The 20,137-nt window shown below is 36.7% G+C and overlaps 1 protein-coding gene across 3 annotated transcripts in view; it reads right to left on the reverse strand.

The window, feature by feature from the left end:
• Nucleotides 1-19,485, reverse strand: part of LOC131041632 (urease accessory protein D) — a 35,339-nt gene extending 15,854 nt beyond the window's left edge. The window contains exons 1-7 of one of the 3 annotated variants that reach the window (XM_057974779.2): nt 19,341-19,485; nt 19,073-19,216; nt 18,914-18,979; nt 17,103-17,177; nt 15,691-15,735; nt 15,356-15,589; nt 15,070-15,152 (exon numbers count right to left, since the gene is read on the reverse strand). In XM_057974779.2, coding sequence (XP_057830762.2) covers nt 15,070-15,152; nt 15,356-15,589; nt 15,691-15,735; nt 17,103-17,177; nt 18,914-18,979; nt 19,073-19,216 — 647 coding nt within the window. In that variant the 5' untranslated portion in view covers nt 19,341-19,485. The other 2 variants (XM_057974782.2, XM_057974783.2) reach the window with 2 other exon arrangements.
• Between the last annotated feature and the right edge of the window lie 652 nt (nt 19,486-20,137).

Genomic DNA, 20,137 nt, shown 5'->3' on the forward strand with positions numbered 1-20,137 from the left:
AACACTTTTACTTTCTTTCAATCTGCATTCTCTTTCAAAGTGGCCATAAATGTTACAATGGTAACATTGAACATTTCTCTTATCAAATCTGTCTCTACCTCTTCCTCTGAAACCACCTCTTCCTCTTGAGCCACCTCTACCTCTACCTCTTGAAGAATTTTGGCTTTGCCCCTTACCTTGGCCTTGATTGATTTTGGCACTACTGTTGCTTGCATCTTCATTTTTTGTGATTTGCAATTTAGAGGAAAAAGCTTTCTCTACACCTTCAAAAGAATCTTTCAATCTTTCTTCATGAGATGTCAGGAATCCAACCAGTTGATCAAACTGTAGTTTTGTCAAATCCTTGCTTTCTTCTATGATTATTGCTACATGATTCCATCTGGGAGTCAAAGATCTCAACACTTTTTTTATCAAAACTTCATTGCTTACAATTTCTCCAAGTGTAGCCATTTTATTGACCACATCTTTGACTCTGACACGATAATCACTTATACTTTCAGCTTCTTGCATCTTCAAATTCTCGAACTCTCGCTTCAATGTCTGAAGCTTGACCACCTTAACTTGATCACTACCTTGGTAAGCTTCTTGTAGAGTCTTCCAGGCATCTTTGGCAGTGGTTGCTCCTGATATTCTTGGAAATAAGCTCTTATCAAGAGCTATCTGAATGTGAAACAAAGCTTGAGCATTCTTTTTCCTTGCTTCCTTTCTTGTTGTTCTTTCATTGGCTGTAAGGGCATTCCAATCAGCTAGCTCCTCATAACCTAATTCAATAATCTCCCACAAATCTTTTCCAATCAAAAAGGTCAGCATCTTAATGCACCAATAATCATAATCATTCCCATCAAATTCTGGAACGGGCATATGGTTAAAATTCAACATGATTAAGTTTGGCGAAATTCAACAATAAAACTTTAACCCAAAACAATTTTACCTGCTCTGATACCACTTGTAGAATCTAAAACTGCCCCTGTTCTTATAGCCAGCTGATCAAGGGAAAAAAAATGCAGAAAAGATTTAGGAAAATTATTTGATGTTCTTCTTATTCGTAGCTTTCCATGTAATGCTGGGAATATATTTAGAACTGTAGTTATGATTAATTTGTTCTAGGCTGCAAATTCTTTATATACACAGCCTCTATGTAATTTCTAATTAAGCTGCAATAAAAGAAATTGGTGTGTGCAATTCCAAAAAACAAGGCACTTTGTTTTTTATTCTGAATTGTGATTTCTTTTTGCAATTTATTCTTTTGCTGTTATTGTTTGCTAATCAGCTGGTTCAGAGAGGATAGGTCAGGTTCAAAATTCTACATGCAATGGAATTCGCACCAATTATCTCCTTGCTGCTTCTTGCCATTGTTTGGCACTAATGGTGTTGAGGCCTTTTGTTGGGTCAAAAGAATGCTTAGACTATTCTCCTTGGCATGGGGATTTCCACTTGAGCACCAAAGGATTTGGCTTACTAAGCACATGTTGGTTCTCGCATGCAAACAAAGAAGAGGAGGTGCTCTTTTGCTTCACCTTGGCCTTTGCTTTGATTTTGAAGGCATAATGGTCAGCTTGCCCCAATGGACCAATGGTGAGAAATTCTAGCTTGGTCTACATATTATCACGGAGGGGAATTGATACTAGTACAAGAGGTAAGTATAGGTACTAATTCACCATATTCAAAAAAATGGGAGATGGGTAGTTGGATCAATCAAATTAGTCAATAAGGCTAGCCTATCTGTTATGTACCCATTAAAGTCAACATCTTATGCCTAGCACACCACGTAGTATGAAGAACCCAATTCTTAAGAAAACACAGAAGAAGTAGTCAATGAAGGACCTAAATAAATAGGGGAACCGGACCTAACAAAGAAAGTCGGGTATTACAAAAATGAAGACCAAAGTTCAAATCCCCCAAGAATCACTTGGCAGGCTCCTTTTACATTAGGACAGCAAAAGTGTGCATTATACTTGCTCGGCAACCAAACCCGCATTATGTCGATCTGATAAACTTTATTGACCTATTAAAAAAATCAAAAATTAAACGTAGAAAATTTAAAAGAACACACTATACATATGTTTAGAAATCAAAAGAATATTACATAATAAAAAAATAAATGATAGTACTCTTCACAAATAACCTAAGAACACTAACAAAAATTTTCCCAGTTATCTAATGGGCTTAAAACCATGCTCTCATTGAACATTATAAGCTTCCTGCCAATGCATTCAACACACACAAAGCTATCTTCCCAACATCACTGAAGTAATGAATTGAGAAGCCAGTCTCCAATTGTCAAATCTAGACATCCAATATTGCAACACCAATTTTACCTTGGAAAATGAGAGTGGTTAGATTGACATAGTCTAATGTACTAAAAAGTCAAGTTGGCACAAGACAGAAGAAAGTGCCAATTACAAAGCACAGAACCTCATCCTAACTTCATAAAATGGCACAAATGCAATGTATTGTTCCTCAAGGCTATTCTTGATGAATTGGATGTCTAAGGCATCATAAAGTACCTTTCGGGAATCAACTATCCTAATCTTACTTCAATGTTCATCTAGATAGTCTAAGACACAACATGTTGTGCTCCTCCTTTTTGTTGTGTATGAATGATCATAGGCATATGACTATTCAGCCTATGAACGAAATGGCATTAAAATCTGCTTTGATATCAATGGTCCACCTTGTGGCACAAAGACGGCTGAGGAGGACCACTCCATAACCTAGTTGGTAAATTAATAAGTAATGAAATGAACATGGAACAAAAAAAACAACACAATAAATATTACACATTTAGAAGACAAATAGATAACACACTAATATTCTTCTATTCAAAGAAACTGAACAAGTGTAGTATATGAGAAATATAGAGATCAAGAAAGCTAGGGGAATGCTTCCTTGATTTTGCCAAACTAGAATGAATCATGTGTTTATATACCTCAACAACCTTAGGAATTCTCAGCATAAGTACATAGATAAATGCAAGAAAGATAGTTATAATCAGATACAATTACAAAGCAATTCAACTTTTGTAATGATTAATGGTACAGACGCCTTCTTGATGTGTAAATTCATCTTCCAGATATGTCTGTTGTGTTGACAAGTTTACTAACATGACCAGAACCATCAAAGTGTTGCTTGGAGTCGCACTGTTCTATATGAAGGTTTAGCATTGTGCTTGACATATACATATGCCCTCTACTCCACATGCCAACTTAGGGAATGCCAACTGAGGTGCCAGATGAAGGAGCACCAAAGGGCTGGAGAACTGAGGTTTGGCACTGTGCAGCCAAAGTAAGACAATGAGGCATAGCATCAGGTCATGTGGGACTGCCAGTGCAGTCAAAGTAAGAGAATGGCCTACCATGGCTTGGGTCAAATCAAAATGAGCTTGAAGAGAGCTTCTACTATGGGAAGATGGAATGGCATGGAGGAAAGATGTGCATGTCTTTTCCATCATGAAACAACCTCACTAAGCACAACCTTAACTCTATTTGCATCAGAGCATCTCCCTAACAATCAGGTTACAAAGATGTCTCAGAGGCTGAGCTCAACTAGTTAAGTCATTGGGTTCTCATTGTGGAGACTCATGTTTAAATCCTCAAAAGTGATAACTAAGATGATTAAATTGAGTCTGTTGACCCTAAGTTGAATATGTTGTTTCTGTTGAATAAGTAGATCAGGTTAATTACCACATCCAAGTTTCAGTGTGAATGTATTCCAACAAAAGAAACCAGGTGCAAGTCCAAGGTGAATTTGATGGAAGAGATATCCCTCAGTCGTGGCATCTCAGCCAAAGGTCTCCCAGGAAGAGGAATAACCAATCAAAAAAAGGCAACAAAGAGGATCTTTGTATTAGAAGATGGGGCAAGGTCTCCAACCCTTGAGATAATTTTCAAAACACCATCTTAGTTGCATGAAGTGCTAGGGCAAAGCGGGATGCTTGATCTTACCAAAACTTCAGCATGCAAAATTACCGAGATTGATTCACAACTCAGACAAAAATTGGCAACAACTGTCATGTATTGTTGCATTGCTAACAAAAAAGTTATGACACAGTGATTCCAGAAAATTAACTATATATGACTACCAATGGAAATTAAAAATCTGATGGACACAAATTTTATACGTTTAAAATTTATCATTTAAACAAATGAAAAGTGTTCATGCTTATGTAAGCATAAAAATTGTAAATAAACAAATGAAATTAATCATCATATGATACACCACATCAATGATCAATTTGTCAATTATCATGTTCTGTAATCAATCAACACAGAAGAAAGTATCTATTATGAGGCTGAAAATGATTTTTTCCCAAATGTTGAAATTTTCAAAGCTTGGCAATATAAATCAGTTACGAGAGTGAAGTTGGTCTCAAGACAGAAAATGACACAAAAAATGACTAAGACAGAAGAAATAGCAGATAAAAAGATAAATATAGCAGGGGAGTAGTCTAAGCTTTAATTTATGAGTATCTGTCACTCCACTCAGCAGGGCAAGGACCTGGCACTTAGTCATGAATTTTTGACAGTCAGTGAAGAATCATATGCAACTATGACCTAAGTCACCGCGTTCGAATTTGAATTCGCGTTCGGCAATCATAAAATTCAGATAAAATTCGGGAAAGGCAAAAATTTCAGAAAAAAATTCAACATTAAATTCGCCTTATATAATTATTATTTTTAAATATAGGTAATTTAAAATTAAATATAAATTAAATATATTAAATAGTAAATTTTATTAATATAAATTAAAATTACAAAACAACAAATAAATATATATCTCTTTAATATTAATAACTAAATTTATATTAAAATAATATTAATTTTAGTTGAAAACAAAAGCTTTCCCGTTCATCTTTCAATAATAATAAAGTAGTATTTGGTAGACTGTAGAAAGTCTTTACTAAAAACAAAAAGCAAAAACCCGATGACGGCAGTGCACTACGAGAGGGGAAAATCGCGGTTGGGCAAGGGCATGGGAATAGCAGCTAGGGGAAAGTCGCGGCTGGGCAAGGGCCACAAAATAGCGGCAGCGGCTGGGCAAGGGCACCGAAATAGCGGCAGTGGCTAGGCTTGCCATACGAAATTCTGCTGAATTTTTCCGAACTTTATTAAGTTTTATACATTTGTCGAATTCTGAACCTGAAGCCGGAAATTTGGTGAATGCGGTGACTAAGACTATGACCTGCAACTAAAGTCTCTTTTCAGCAAGGGCAGATAATTCCATTATCCATTTAGCATTTTTCCCAGGCTGTATTAGGAATTGATAACAACAAAGACTAAGTTGCCATTTAGGAGACCTCAAATTATACAGGTTGAAGATCTAAATGACCAAGAGATTGAATAATGCCATCAGAGACAAACAAAAACTGCAAAATGTATCAAGAGAGTCATCCAAATGAAAGAAGTGTTGGCATGTTTGGCATAACTGATGCAGATGAAGAATGATGACTGAACCGGTAAAGGACTGTTTGTGATGACATTGTGATGAAGAGATTGAGATTGCATGATTGGATGACTTTGACATGGTTGGATGACTGTGATCAGTTATTTGTGTTGTCATTGATGGCAACTGATGTCTACTATGTTGTATTTTGTCATCTTAGTCTTTTTGGTCTACCGGAAATGCCTTACCAGTATTGAGGACATTGAACTGAGAATTAGGACCTTAATTAGTAAACAAGGAAATGTTTTGATTGATTCCGGCGATTGGTGATGATTGAAGTGTTGCGGTTTGGAATATGAGTTTGTATCATTGTAATATGTATCTGACCGGAACCGCATCATGTTTTGGTTACTGGAAGTCATGTTTATGATTTATGTGATATTTTTGCTAGGGTTAAAGAAGGGTTTAAGGACTGGTAAAGAATTCTCTTAACCGGTAATGATTTTTGGTTTGGCGATGATCTACATTAAGTTCATATGTTGGTTGTGGCGTGGCACAACCCGTGTGAAGTGTTTGAATTATGTTTTGGCACGATCTAGATGGAATTTCTTGGGAATGTGCAAAGTGCTTAGCGGAATGAGCTAAGGGTTTGACTTTGTATCAGATCGAGTTGTTGTGATGAGTTACGATCACTCAACGGTTGATATTGATTTGTAATTGATTGTAATGATCCATATGATGATCCGTAATGAGTTGTAAAGATCTGTGATGATCTATGATGTAGGTCTTAGGGTTTTGTAACCGACTAAGTTGTAAAGGTTATTTAGGTCGGTATAGTTGATGTTTGTTGTGTCGATGGTTTTGAGAAGTGTGTGAAACCAAACCAGAGTGTGAGAGATCTGCCAAAGTGTTGCAGATTTGGAGTAGAATTGGATATGATCAAGCAAGCAGTTAAATGCTATACCCATATTTTTCACTGTTGTTCTTTAACAATTGCAGCAGCTAAAATCCCTTAACCGGGTAAGGTCCTAACAGGCCTTACATTGTAAAACCCTTAACCAAGTAGCTCAGCATCTGAGTGTTAAATCCCTTAACCGGGTGACTCCTAACAGGTCATAGCTCCTAACAAGGCTCATTATCCAAATCCCTTAACCGGGTGACTCCTAACAGGGTCTGTTCCTAACAGAGCATCATTGTAAGCTTCTAACCGAGCTTGGCTCCTAACAGGGTGCATTCCGAAAGAGTGCAAAATATTTGTGGGTACCAATTCCCACCATGGCTTTTCCCTATTTGGGTTTCCACGTGAAAAACATGGTGTTCATATGGTGAATGGTTTAATGTGTTGTTATGTTTTATTTTCAGTTAATGCATGGTAAATGAACATTAATGTGCAAACATGATAAATCAGTTTAGTAGATGATTATTAGTGATTACCGGTACTGGTAAAGAGTTTATTACTGCTTTATGATTGATTTGGTAAAGTTTTATAAGGTTGAGTTTTAAGTTTGAAATTCTTGTTAATACTGATTCACCCCCCCTCTCAGTATTAACCGGATCCTCTATGATTAACAAAAATATTTATGTTATCTAGGTAAATATTTTCTAAGACACAAACATTAGAACTTAATTAAGCAGCAATAATGTAATTCACTGAGAAAAAGAACAGTTCAAAATCTGGGTATGTACTTGTATTGAAGTGATTTCACAAGACATGACGTGGTAGTTTTCAATTGTTAGCAAAAATATCAGAGCAAAAGAATACAAAGCTTAACTCTAATGAAGTGTTCTAATGTACTTAGTACCACATGAATATAATGCAAATCAATAATCGCTATTGCAATTGAAGGATGTAATTGATTTTTATGTATCCAATATTTGGAAGTGTTAATGTTGTAGCTAGGTCGGATCCCTACTAGGGCCGACCTAGCACGTTTGGGTGACTAATTGGCCCTTGGCCTTAGTCATGTCCCATAATGCAATAATCATATCTTGCTTGTAACATGTGGGGCTATTTCAGTTTTGGCGCCAACTTTAAGCATTGAATTGTAATTAAATATAGTCTTCATGCAAGCCAACTTGGGAGAATTAATGGGCTAAGTCGCCTATATATACAAGGCATCAATCATTGTATAAACACAATCACAAACACAGCGAATATCTTCTATAATCAGCGAATATCTCTATTCAGCAGCTGTGTTCAGCGAACCATCTTTTGAAGACAGCGAACCATTCTTGGTAGACAGTGAACTTCATTTAAGTGGCAGCGAACTATCCTTGAGGGTAGCGAACTTCACCCTAGGTGCAGCAAACTTCATCTCAGAGACAGCAACCCTTCTTGTGAAAGCGAATATCATATGTATTGCAGATAAGTTCGTCTTTGTATGTTTGCCCTAGGTTGAAGACATTATACTACTGTGCATAGTTTGCTGATTGCTTCAAGTGTTGAAGCTCATTGTAAAGATACTTCTGCTTATTGCATAATAATATCTGAGATCTATAGCTGGGTTTTTCACCTCCAAGGGGGAGGTTTTCCCAGGGTATTCTTGGTGTTTCTTGTGCACATTGATTTGTTTTCTGTTACCGCTATCTAATTTGCTACAGTTTGATCCTAAAATTAACACATCATGGCACACACACATGAGGCAAGAATCACAAGGATCCATTGCTAGGATTCATCATGGCACTACACAACCCCCCATTACAATTTATAATTCAGTGCAAGTACAACATTCCCTTCCTAAAGAACACACATTTAGTTTTTTGACACTTTATACATGTAGATTTACAAAGTTATTTGTTGTTTGTAGAGTTTTCACAAGTTTTATGTCATGAAGTGTGAAAAATAATTGAATGAATGATTCAATAATCGGATAATTAAATTGAACGATATAGGCACGTATATAAAGAGTTTACAAGACGATGTTCTATAAAAAGAACTAATCGTTAAAGTGAACTACTAAAAAGCTAAACACTAAATTAAACTTAAAAGCTAATTACATAAAAAAGGTAAATGACCATTAAACAAGGAACTAAAAATAGGTGACTAAAATATAATTAAATATTCTAATACCCTCCCTTAATGGTCATTCTATCTATCACACCAAGCTGCCCTCTAAATTTGAGATACTTTGTCTGGCTCAAAGACTTGGTGAGGATATCTGCAGTCTGATCTTCTGTAGGAATGTACTGCAGTATCACTAATCCATCTTCAACATGCTGGCAGATGAAATGACAATGAAGTTCCACATGCTTTGTCCGCTCATGGAAGACAGGATTTTTGGCTAATTTCATAACCCCTTGATTATCACAAAACAAGGGAGTAGGTCCTGGTTGAGACATTTCCATGTTTGCAAGCATCCTACGTAGCCAAATTGCCTCACATGTTGCCTTAACAGTTCCCCGATACTCTGCTTCAGTCGAGGAAAGAGCTATTGCCTGTTGTTTCTTGCTGGTCCATGTGACTGCACCTGTACCCAAGCTGAAAACACACCCAGAGGTTGACTTTCTATCATCAACACAACCTGCCCAATCTGAGTCTGTGAAACCAACCAGCCTAGGATCTTTGCTTCTATTGTACAGAATGCCAAAATTGGGAGTGCCCTTCACATATCTAAGCACATGCTTTGCTGCAACCCAATGTTCAACTTTTGGGGATGACTGATGTCAAGTCTAGTGGTGGTGAGATAGATGAGGCTGCCCACTAGTTGCCTGAATGAAGACTCATCCATTATAGGTGAATTTGATTTGGCTGATAATTTCAGCCCTATCTCCGTAGGTGTAGATGCAAGTTTGAAATCTTGCATTCGAAACTTATCCAGTAGGCTCTTGGCATACTTTGACTGAGAAATGAATATGTGGCTATCAGTCTGCCAAACCTCTACACCGAGACAATAATGGAGAAGTCCCAAATCTGTCATATCAAAATGCTTACACAAATTATGTTTGACTTGCATGATCAAATGTGTTGCACTGCCAGTAATGATGAGATCATCAATATAGACTCCTAAAAATAGAATATCATCACTAGTATGTTTGACATACAAATTGGGATCTGAAGGACTCCTTTGAAAGCCTTGATCAATCAAGTACTTATCAATTTTTATGTACCATGCACGAGGAGCTTGTTTGAGGCCATAGAGTGCTTTGACTAGTCTACATACCTGGTGTTCCTTACCGGCAACCTTGAAACCTGGAGGCTGCGCCATGTAGACTTCTTCGTGCAAAGCACCATTGAGAAAGGCACTCTTGACATCCATTTGATGGACTTTCCATCCAAACTGAACTGAGAGAGCGAGGACAAGCCGAATGGTACTCATCTTGGTTGTGGGAGCAAATGTCTCCTCATAGTCGATGCCCTCCTTCTGTGAAAACCCTTTTGCCACTAGCCGAACCTTGTACTTATCAAGGGTTCCATCAGCTTTATACTTGACTTTAACCACACATTTGCAACCAATGGGCTTCTTACCTGGAGGAAGATCTAACAATACCCAAGTGTTGTTTTTCAGGAGACTGTGTTGCTCAGCTGCCATAGCCTTTTCCCACTCAAGTACACCTTTAGCCTCTGAATATGTCTGAGGCTCATAAATACTGTGAATGTTGGCCATAAGAGCAAAATTAACTGTGTTTCGCTTGCTCTTATCTCTAACTGATCTAGCCTCAATGAGCTCATCATCATGAAGATCACCAATGGTCTTGGCCCACCACTTAGGCCAGAGAGTAGAAATACCAACATCTGCTGCAAGATGAAGAAGATTACCTGGAATATCTGGAGCAAGCTCCTCTGGATGTGGATCCAGAAGGTCCTGAGGAAAGTTAGGTGGTGCAATGTCATGCCTAGGAGACCCCACAATTGTAGAGTCAACTGAATCCCTCCCATCAGGTGGAGCTAAGGGAAGGCGAACACCCATACTTGCAGCCTTTGGAGGCTGATCCTCAGTGCTCAAATCAGGAGAGGAAGGCTGAAAAGGCCCTCTTTCTTCATCAAATACTACATCTCGACTGAATATGAGGCGATTAGTGTCTATATCAATCAGTCGATATGCCTTGTGGTTGTCACTATAGCCGGTGAACATCAATTTCTGGCTCTTTGGATCCAGTTTGGTGCGCTTGGCATCTAGAATCCAAACATAAGTTGTAGAGCCAAAAAAATTCAAATGATTGATTTTGGGCTTCCTGCTAGACCAAGCTTCCTCTGGAGTCATCTTCTTAACGGCCTTTGTGGGAGACCGGTTCAGAAGGTAGACTACAGTGAAGACCGCTTCTGCCCAAAAGTGTTTTGGACCATTTCTATGCTCTAACATAGACCGAGCCATCTTAGTGACTATACGATTCCTGCGCTCAACAACATTGTTCTGCTGAGGGGTGTAAGGTGTGGTAAGTTGATGCTTAATGCCATGTGATGCACAAAAGTTGGTTAACTCTGTAGAACAAAATTCCCCTCCATTGTCGGACCGAAGAGTGACTATCTAACAGCCAGACTCTTTTTCCACTAAGGCCTTAAACTTCTGAAACATGGTGAACACCTCTGATTTCTGCTTAAGAAAATAAACCCACATGCGTCTGCTGAAATCATCAACGAATAATAGAAAATACCTACATCCAATGACTGATGGAGTGTTCATGGGACCACAGATATCCGCATGAACGAGCTGTAAGACCTTGGATGCTCTCCAAGCGTCTCCATCTGAAAACCAATCCCGACGATGTGTGAAATGTCGAGAGGCTCCAGAGTCAATGTACCAGGTTTATGATTGAACATCATCAGATGAGGTTTGGGCCATGAACACATAGAAGGCAAATAATTTTGATCAGGATGCGTGGCAGAATTGGCTTTCTGCTTGGACCTTCCCTGTTTGGATTGCTGGGATGCTATCAATTTCCTGCAATCTTTCACCAAATGGCCATAGATATGATAGTAGGAACACTGTAAGCTCTTCTTCTTTGAAGATTGTTGAGGTTGACTTTCACCTTGTCCTTTCTGCTGGAAGGACAGAGCTTTACCCTTGTTCTTATGCAAAGCTGAGGTTGTGAAGCCCTGTTCAGTGGATGAACTAGTGCTGCTTCCAAACTACTGCTTTCATCGATCCTGTTGTAGAAGCTTGTTGCAGAGATCAGGAAATTTCAGATCAACACTAGTGGAGGAGACATTGAGCGTATCAATGAAATGCTCGTAGGATCTGGGAAGGCTTTTCAGCGTGATCACTACCATATCCTCTTCCACCATGGTTCGCTCGATAACTTCCAACTAGTCACAAGTGTCCTTGATCTTCATAAGATGTGCCTGGATAGATGACTTCTCATCCATCATGATAGAAAACAGCATATTCTTCAAAAAGAAAGCTCGACTCTTGTCGGACAATTCATGAAGATCCTTCAAGAGATCCCATATCTCTTTAGCTGTTTTACCTGAAGGCACCTGAGGGAGTTGATCATCTGTGACTGAAAGTTTGATAAGCATGGCAGTCTCTCGATTCTTCACATCATGTTTGTCTTGATCATTACATGTTGTAGGACGAGATTCTTTGCCCAAAACAATCTAATCAAGGCAACAATACTCAAAAATAGTCAACATGCGCTATTTCCAGGTGTTGTAGTTGCGGCCGTTGAACTTCTGACTGTGTTCCAACATGATGTTGGTCAAAGATGCCATCACGGAAATCGAGGTTGAACAAGGTCAACTAAGTAAAAGCAAGAGACAGAAGAATCTGATTAAAAAATCAGAATAGAAGCTGCTGCAAGAAAAAAAATGAAACCCTGGAGCAGAAATCGAGGCACCAATCCCAAAGCGCAAATTTCAAGGTTTGGGAGAAAAACAAAAATTAAATTTTCTGATTTTCTGCAAATTAGAACCCTGAATTTTTCCTGAAAGTAATCAGAAAAAAATAAATTGCAGAAAAAAAAATACCTCAGATTTTTGTTTGAAAAAAAATTGAAAAAGGACGAATTTTTTTTAATAAAAAAAACGTAAAAAAAAATAGTAGGGTAATGAAACCCTAGGTCGGGACAATAAACCCTAGTCACTACAGTAAAACGCGACTGTCAAACCCTAGTCGATGAGCAGAAATTCGCTGGCAGAAGTATGAAATGGTTGTGCCCTAGCCAGAAAATCGTGAAAAATTACTGTAAAAATCCGCAGAACCCAGAACAGGTAAAAAATAGCGCTAAAAAACCCTAGTCGTCTGCAGAGGCTGCGAAAAATTGTGATTTCAGGAGACGCGACTGTAGGAAAATCGCGATTTCAAGAGACGCGACTGCAAGGAAAAAGCAGATTTTTCAAGTCACAAAAATCACAGAAGGGCCCAGAAAGAGACACGAAAATTTCGCATTGCTGGAAGGAAAAATATGACCCCAAAAAATATTTTGCGCCCCAAACAAAACTTGCAGACCTATCTCCTTGCAAAATCCTAGCACAAAACCTGCAAAAACTGATCACGAACCCTACAAGAATGCCCTAGCACGCCCAGAAAGAGAAAAAGAACTTGTTTTTTTTTTTAAATAAAAAAATAAAAAACAGGTTAAAAAAAATCTCTTCAATAAAATCTTCGAAAAAATTTTAATAACAAAAACTTTCGAAAATTTTAATTTCCATGCTCTGATACCATGAAAAATAAATGAATGAATGATTCAATAATTGGATAATTAAATTGAACGATATACGCACGTATATAAAGAGTTTACAAGACGATGTTCTATAAAAAGAACTAATCGTTAAAGTGAACTACTAAAAAGCTAAATGCTAAATTAAGCTTAAAAGCTAATTACATAAAAAAGGTAAATGACCATTAAACAAGGAACTAAAAATAGGTGACTAAAATAGAATTAAATATTCTAATAAAGTGGACAAAGAAGACATATATCAAGTGTGCTTTTCAAACCTCAACAAAATGACAAAATAAAAAATGAAACCCCCATTATTTTAAAAAAAGAACGCCCCTGAAAAGATACAGTGGTTTGGCATTTTATTTTAGTGCATTACAGATTGGAATTGATGAACAATTCCTCAAAAGAGGCATATTCAAAATACGAAATTTTAGAATATAATCATGAAAAAATAACACCACCACTGCATAGAGCTCAAAAAATAATATAGGTTCAAAAAAAAGGGACCCAAAAAGGAGTCTGCATGAACACAAATGAGCCTTCTGAAGTTCCAAAAAAGGAACTGTGCAGGGTGTCCTCTGGGAAACTACAATTTGGAAAAAAAAAATTGTGCATCATTCTACAAACCAACCGCATCATTGGATAAAGCACGAAAAAAATGCACCGAGAACGAGCCTACTAAAGTTGAACAAAAACATCCAACTACCCAATTGTGAAGGGGGCAAACTTGGGGAAGAAAATGATGACATCATAATGATGTCAGCAAAAAAAATTTCCAAACTTCCACCAAAATATTTCTCAAAGACGAGAATATTCCAAAACCACTTTCCGGTTGCCAAAAACCACCCGAAGGTCCAAAACCACCCTTCACTCACTAGAAAACCACCCATCTTGGGCACTAGTGGTTTTGACTTGTAGCAGTGACGTCAACAATTCTGCATTGATGACTACTGACATCTACGCAGTGTTGTACTTCACAAAAAAACAAAAAATATAATAAAAAATTTGTTGCACAAAACCCAAAATAACATGACCACAAAAATCAAGGCACTTAAAACAATGCAGCTTGCTAATGCTAGACGGTACAGCGATGATACGGTCGTACAAAACTGTATAAACTGCATGGATTTTTGTGCATCCTTCCATGGAAGGACCTCCAAAAAACTCAAAAATAATGGTCTTAGAATACCCATGTTATATGTCAGAAATCATCTCTCAGCCCATATGATCACAACCGTGATGTCTGTTTTGCTCTAGCACACACGACCCTTGCAAATTCAAATGAGAAAGGGAGAGAAGTTGCAAGTCTACTTGCAAACTCAAAACTCTCACATAAAGCAATCTACAAAATGAGAAATATCATAAGCATGTAATGTAAAATCTACAAATGAGCCTTATTTATAAAAGCAAGCACAAAGAGGTGAGAGGGTAAGAGTCAAACTCTGACTACCCCTCCAAGTATGGAACAAATGTAGGACTCTATGGACAAGTGTTGGAACACTTCGTGAGTCTACATGAGGTGAGACAAAAGTCTAGATAACCTCTCACTGAGCTTAAGTTTAGTGTGAATAGGACTCCACTAAGTAGCGCTAAAAACTAACTAGTTTGATAATAGTTGTTTTCGCGCTAACAGATCATTCATGTAGAAAGTTTAACCATAACCCTCAGATATCACTTTGATTATGGGAGGTAGGCGATAGATAGAAATATGAATCTATAACCCTTTCTGGCTACAACCTTCACATGATTTGGGGAGAAAATCTATGAGTATTGAAAAACTATAAAGTTTCAACTTTATCAAGAGGATATAAGACAAACTATGTTGGAAGTCATATTTGCATCCTTGTAGATTGGTCAAAATAGTCTTTCAAAGGAAGACCGAATGTCTCTAGTGACTGGAAACATCAACTGCACAATGATTAAACTCAAACTCCTTTCCACGCTCCCAGACTTGACGATGCTCTAGACTCATCAATCAAAACTTAACCAAAAACTTTCACATCACACTTTCCTACACGATCTTAATTAACAATAGATTCAAAGCCCAAATAACGTTAAGGAAAATTATTTAAACAAAGAAAAACATACCCTAAAATCACCAGCATTGCCACGACATGAAATGCTTGCATGCGATCTGCAACAGAAAGACCGGCACCTTGCTCCAATAGAGTCTGATTAAAAAGATTAAAAAGGGACTTCAGCTTCCCAGTGCCATGAAATTGATAGCATGCTGTCAATGCAAGTAGTTTTTTCACATAGAAATTTATAGTGGAAGGCATTAAGAATGAGATCAAACCTATTTTTGTCTCTAAGTTAATACAGTATTGAATTCTATCATGGCAAATATGGAGTTGTAAGGAAAAAGGCATTTCACCGAATCAAGAAACAATGGCTGATTTCCCTCCAAATATATATTATTCGTACTCTTGTACAGTTCAAAATCCCATATTTCACCTCGCATACGACGCCCACTGGTGAGCCAATCAACCAAAACCAAATTTGAATCTGAAGCCACATAAAATACTTGTTTTTGGGAGTATCTAGCACTGGAAAAGCATGTGACAGGGTCGGGAAGAACAGCTAAAAGTGCACTTCGCCCTACTTGAGCCTTGCAGCACGGCAGAGCAGATCAGTAGGAGATTAGGAAAAAAAAAGTCTACTTAAGTTTTAAATAAAACTAGGGTTTTGCAGGAATGGTCAAGCACATACTTCAAGCAACTGCCCAGAGTCCTTTGATCCAACCGATTTGTAGACCTGCATATATGATCACTATTTTCTCAATTCAACACAGAAAAATTACATTAAGCAGAACTCACAATTTCACAGAGCTTCAACTACACTCACTAATCAGCTATCTCGTACAGTGTAAGTAACAGAATCTAATTTGGGTAAGCTTAAAGTCTATGTTACCAAAAAAACGGGAAACAGAAAACAAAAAATAAAATGAAACACGTTCAGAGTGACAAACAAGGTTCAACGATTTTTAAGGATAAGAAACGGTTTAGAAATTATATATGCAAGAATAATTACATTTTATCTACTTCCATACAAAAGGAAAAGGAATAACATATCATAAGATTTTATAAAGGTATAAAGATAAATCATACGCAGATTCATCACAACGAGAGTTTGAAATGACTATTTCTAAATTATCATAATAATTTCAATTTCACTAGACAGCATCCTTTAGTCAGAAATTAGAATATAAAATATATAGCCAAAAGGTATTTAAAACATCCTAACAGGAATCTGACAGAATAAAATTTATCTCAATGAAGAGCTGACGGTGATAGATAAAAAAACACAATTAGATGTTGAAATTGTTACAAGTAAATGGAGAAAGAAGTTTTTGGATTTTAAAATGTTTAACAGCTGATATGGTGGACCATTTAGCACAGCCAGAAAGGAATTGAGATACATTGGGTTCTCACAGAATAGGTTTTTGAACATCATAGCACTTAGGGGTAGTAGTTTTTCACAGTCCATAATTGCATATGTAAAGATTTCTGGATAAAATTGTGTACATATTTTTACATCAACATCTTGGATTACAGTCTTGATCCATTATCAGGAAATTTCAGGCAAAAACTTGTGAAGATTGTAGATTCTACGTCTTTGAATAAAGTTCAAAATACCGGGTACTGGAAGGAAAAAAGCCAACAAAAATTTAAAATGGTGAATAAAAAGAACCAAAAAAATAGTGCAATAGATCACCATTTTTATTCTAATTTATTATTGCTGTTACTTTTTTTTTTTTTCCTTTTATTCACCATTTTAATATTCATTGGCAAATTTACTCCCAATACTTATCCCACAGCAACCCACTTGTCCCAGTATTTTGAGATTTATTTAAGGATGCGGAATCTGCAATCTTCAGAATTTTTGCCTATTTCATTTAGATGATGGATTACATAATGTAATCTTAAACATTGATCTAAAAATATAGACAAAAGTTTTAACCATAAATCTTTAAGTTTAAATACAAGGTAACATTTGGCCATTTTGTTGCTACTTGCTAGTAACCCTCTTCTAAAATATTGTTGATTGGGTGACAATGAACTCCACGGACAACTCAAGATTGAAAATCGCAAACTTAATATTAAGAATACATTGAACGATACCTTTGTGGAAGCCTGAGTTGTTAGAACAGCGGTACAGCCCTCCCCAATAGTCATTGTGCATGTTACCGAATCTCCCTGACCAACCAAAAATCTCAGTCACTTGACTTGTCAGTTTTTATCAAAAATGTTCAAATCTCAAAAAAAATTCAAAAGGGATGCAGCATAAATTATCAAAACCTACTTAACCTAGTTAGCAAATTAATAATCTAAGCTACCAAGTACCAACCAAGTGCTTTCAAGTTTAAATCTAAACACTTCAAGTTATCAACTAATGTCTTAAACTTTAACCATAAACTATTAACATAAAGTAGCCCTCCTCAAGATGCTTAGTAACAGAGCTATGTCTATCTGAAAGCAAATAAAGAATTTGGCTTCATCGTGATTCCTGCCCATCGAACAGAATAGGCCATTTGCAAATTAACCTATGCCCGAGTTGTTTGAAATTTGAAGCATAAGAAGTTAAAGATTTAACCTAACTTTTAACTTTTAAAATTGTACAAACACATCGTCAGGATGATCATTAATAGAACTAAGTCCATTGGCTGCAAATAAAGAAGTTGACTTCGTCTAGAATTGTATGGAAATAATCTCGCCAGTTGTTTTAATTAATGAACCAATATAAACATATAACAATTGCAAACAATATCCAATACTTCTATTTCTCACAATTATTGGCAAAATTTATCTTATTTCTGGCTGACATTTTTCTTAAATCAAAATTGGCAATCATTTAATTTTGAAGGTGATTTTAGCAGGAGACTCAGCCCAATAGCCATCCTCTTCTTCCCCCACTCACCTCCAAAAGACATAAAACACCAGATTGTTCTTGACATAGAATGCATATCAGTATGTCGGCGTCCGATGCAAAGCATTGAAAAAATTATCTCCTGAAGGGGTTGGGGTGCAATTGTAATGGGAGAAACTCCTAAGGCATTGACACAAGTTCAAGTCCCCCTCACCACAAAAAGGTGGCCTGTAACTCTAATGGACATGTGCCAAGATGTAGTGTAAGGATGACACAGCATATTTCAGTGTGACCCATGTTATGAAAACTATATACATATCTCGGGTGACATGTGAGGTGGTGGCAACGTCTATCTGGTACTCAGAATATACATTTGACCCTATTTATCAATTATTTGAAATTCAAAATCATGTTATATCTGAATTTCAATTAGTTAATAAATACAATCAAATCTGCATCCAGAATACTGAGTAGACAATACAGTGAGGATGTGTGGTCTAAGAGTTATTAGTATTTCTTCAAGTTTCTGAAGTGAGGGACTCAGAGATATAGTGATGAGGCATTGAGGAGGGTAAAATTATTTTCAAATTTTAAATACAGTAATGCGAAGGTAAGATATTAAAATATCTTAACAAACTAAACCCAGTTGAAATTTTACAATGGCAATCCTCTCCTTTTAGCTTGTTGCCTCTAATGGAACAGAAGCTTTAAAAAACGGGACGTCTCCTCAAAGTTCCCAAATCTTAGGTAGGTCACTGGGACGCGAGACCAGGGACACCTCCACTTGGAACACTGAAACTAATGAGGTGCATTCGAGTATGACTTATATTTACAAACTCGTACCCGCCACTCAGGCAGAAACGTCACAAGCTGGTGGTGTAAGGATCATGGTATACATGCCATTATGACTTATGTCCACAAATCTTAATATAGCGATCGAAGCATACCTAGCATCAGGCCAAAGGCAGCACGTAACCAAAACTACTGAGCAGGAGACTATGAAAACTAGAATACATTTACAAGAGCATGAGGAAAAATAAATAAATTATTATGTTTTGAAACTAACCGAGACAATGCCTCCACCATACGACACGGTGTATATCCATACAGCATCAATGTCAGAAGACACAGCCTGAAAATTCCATTTAAAAGATAACAAAATACACATGAAAATAAAGCCCTAAGAAACCTCAAACCGTAATTGAATAGCAATCCGGAAAAGTACCTTTGTGGGTCGAATGAATTTTAGTGGGTATCTCGCATATATGCTTGTCACTGCAGATCTGCCTGCAACTTTTTGAATCACAATGCGCCCAGTTGGTGTCGGGCTTTTATCAGAATCAACATCCATTGTCGTCGATGTTGCCATCTGATTCAGGAATCTTTTAAGTGTTTTCTGTGTCCTTGTCTCGAACGTTGTCTAAACAGAAAGTGAGAACCGAGGGGCAATTTAAAATTATATAAACTGCAATGCAAAAAGCACAATAGGTTACCGTCTCGACTGCCCATGGAGAAGCTACTCCACGATATAGAACGTAAAATTTGAAGATCTCGACTTTTAGAGTTCCCTTGCTTTAATTCATAAATGATATGGACTCCTTGATAGATTTAATGGAATTTAAAGTTGAGTCGTTTAAGAGTAAAAATACCTCTCATGAATCCTTGATAGATTTTATGGAATTTAAAGTTGAGCGGTGCAAGAGTAAAAATACCTCTCAAATGATATGGCTTCTTTGATAGATTCTATGAAATTTAAAGTTTTGTGATGTAAGAACAAAAATATCTTTCATATAAATTAAGTAATAATTTATTACTAGCATTTGTATCAAATGAATGTGCAATGGTTATGTCGATAGTAAAATATAGGTTATATAATATATGGGAAAGTATAAATCAAGGAATGTGAAAACGAAATTTAGTAGTGAATCAATGTATGATAATTAACATAAAAAAACTACACTTATTTTACATCTCACTAAAAAATATGTATAGTTATCAACTTAATTAGAAATCACACTTAATTTAGATCTCAAGTGAATCAATAGCACTTATTTATCTTAGCAACGTGAGTACATAAAACAATATTAATATTACACCCTACCACTATTAGTCAACTCCACAACTTCCTCATGTCTTTTTGAAATCATAAATAATAGGAGGGTTCAAACCTTCACAACATTTGTAATTCCCCCTTCAATACATATATTTTATTAAAATTATATCATAATCTCAATCTTAATCACCAATAAATTGTTGATTGTAATGCTATAATTGAAATTTTACTAACCAT

Source organism: Cryptomeria japonica, chromosome 8 (genome assembly GCF_030272615.1).
Source record: "Cryptomeria japonica chromosome 8, Sugi_1.0, whole genome shotgun sequence".
NCBI lineage: Eukaryota > Viridiplantae > Streptophyta > Pinopsida > Cupressales > Cupressaceae > Cryptomeria > Cryptomeria japonica.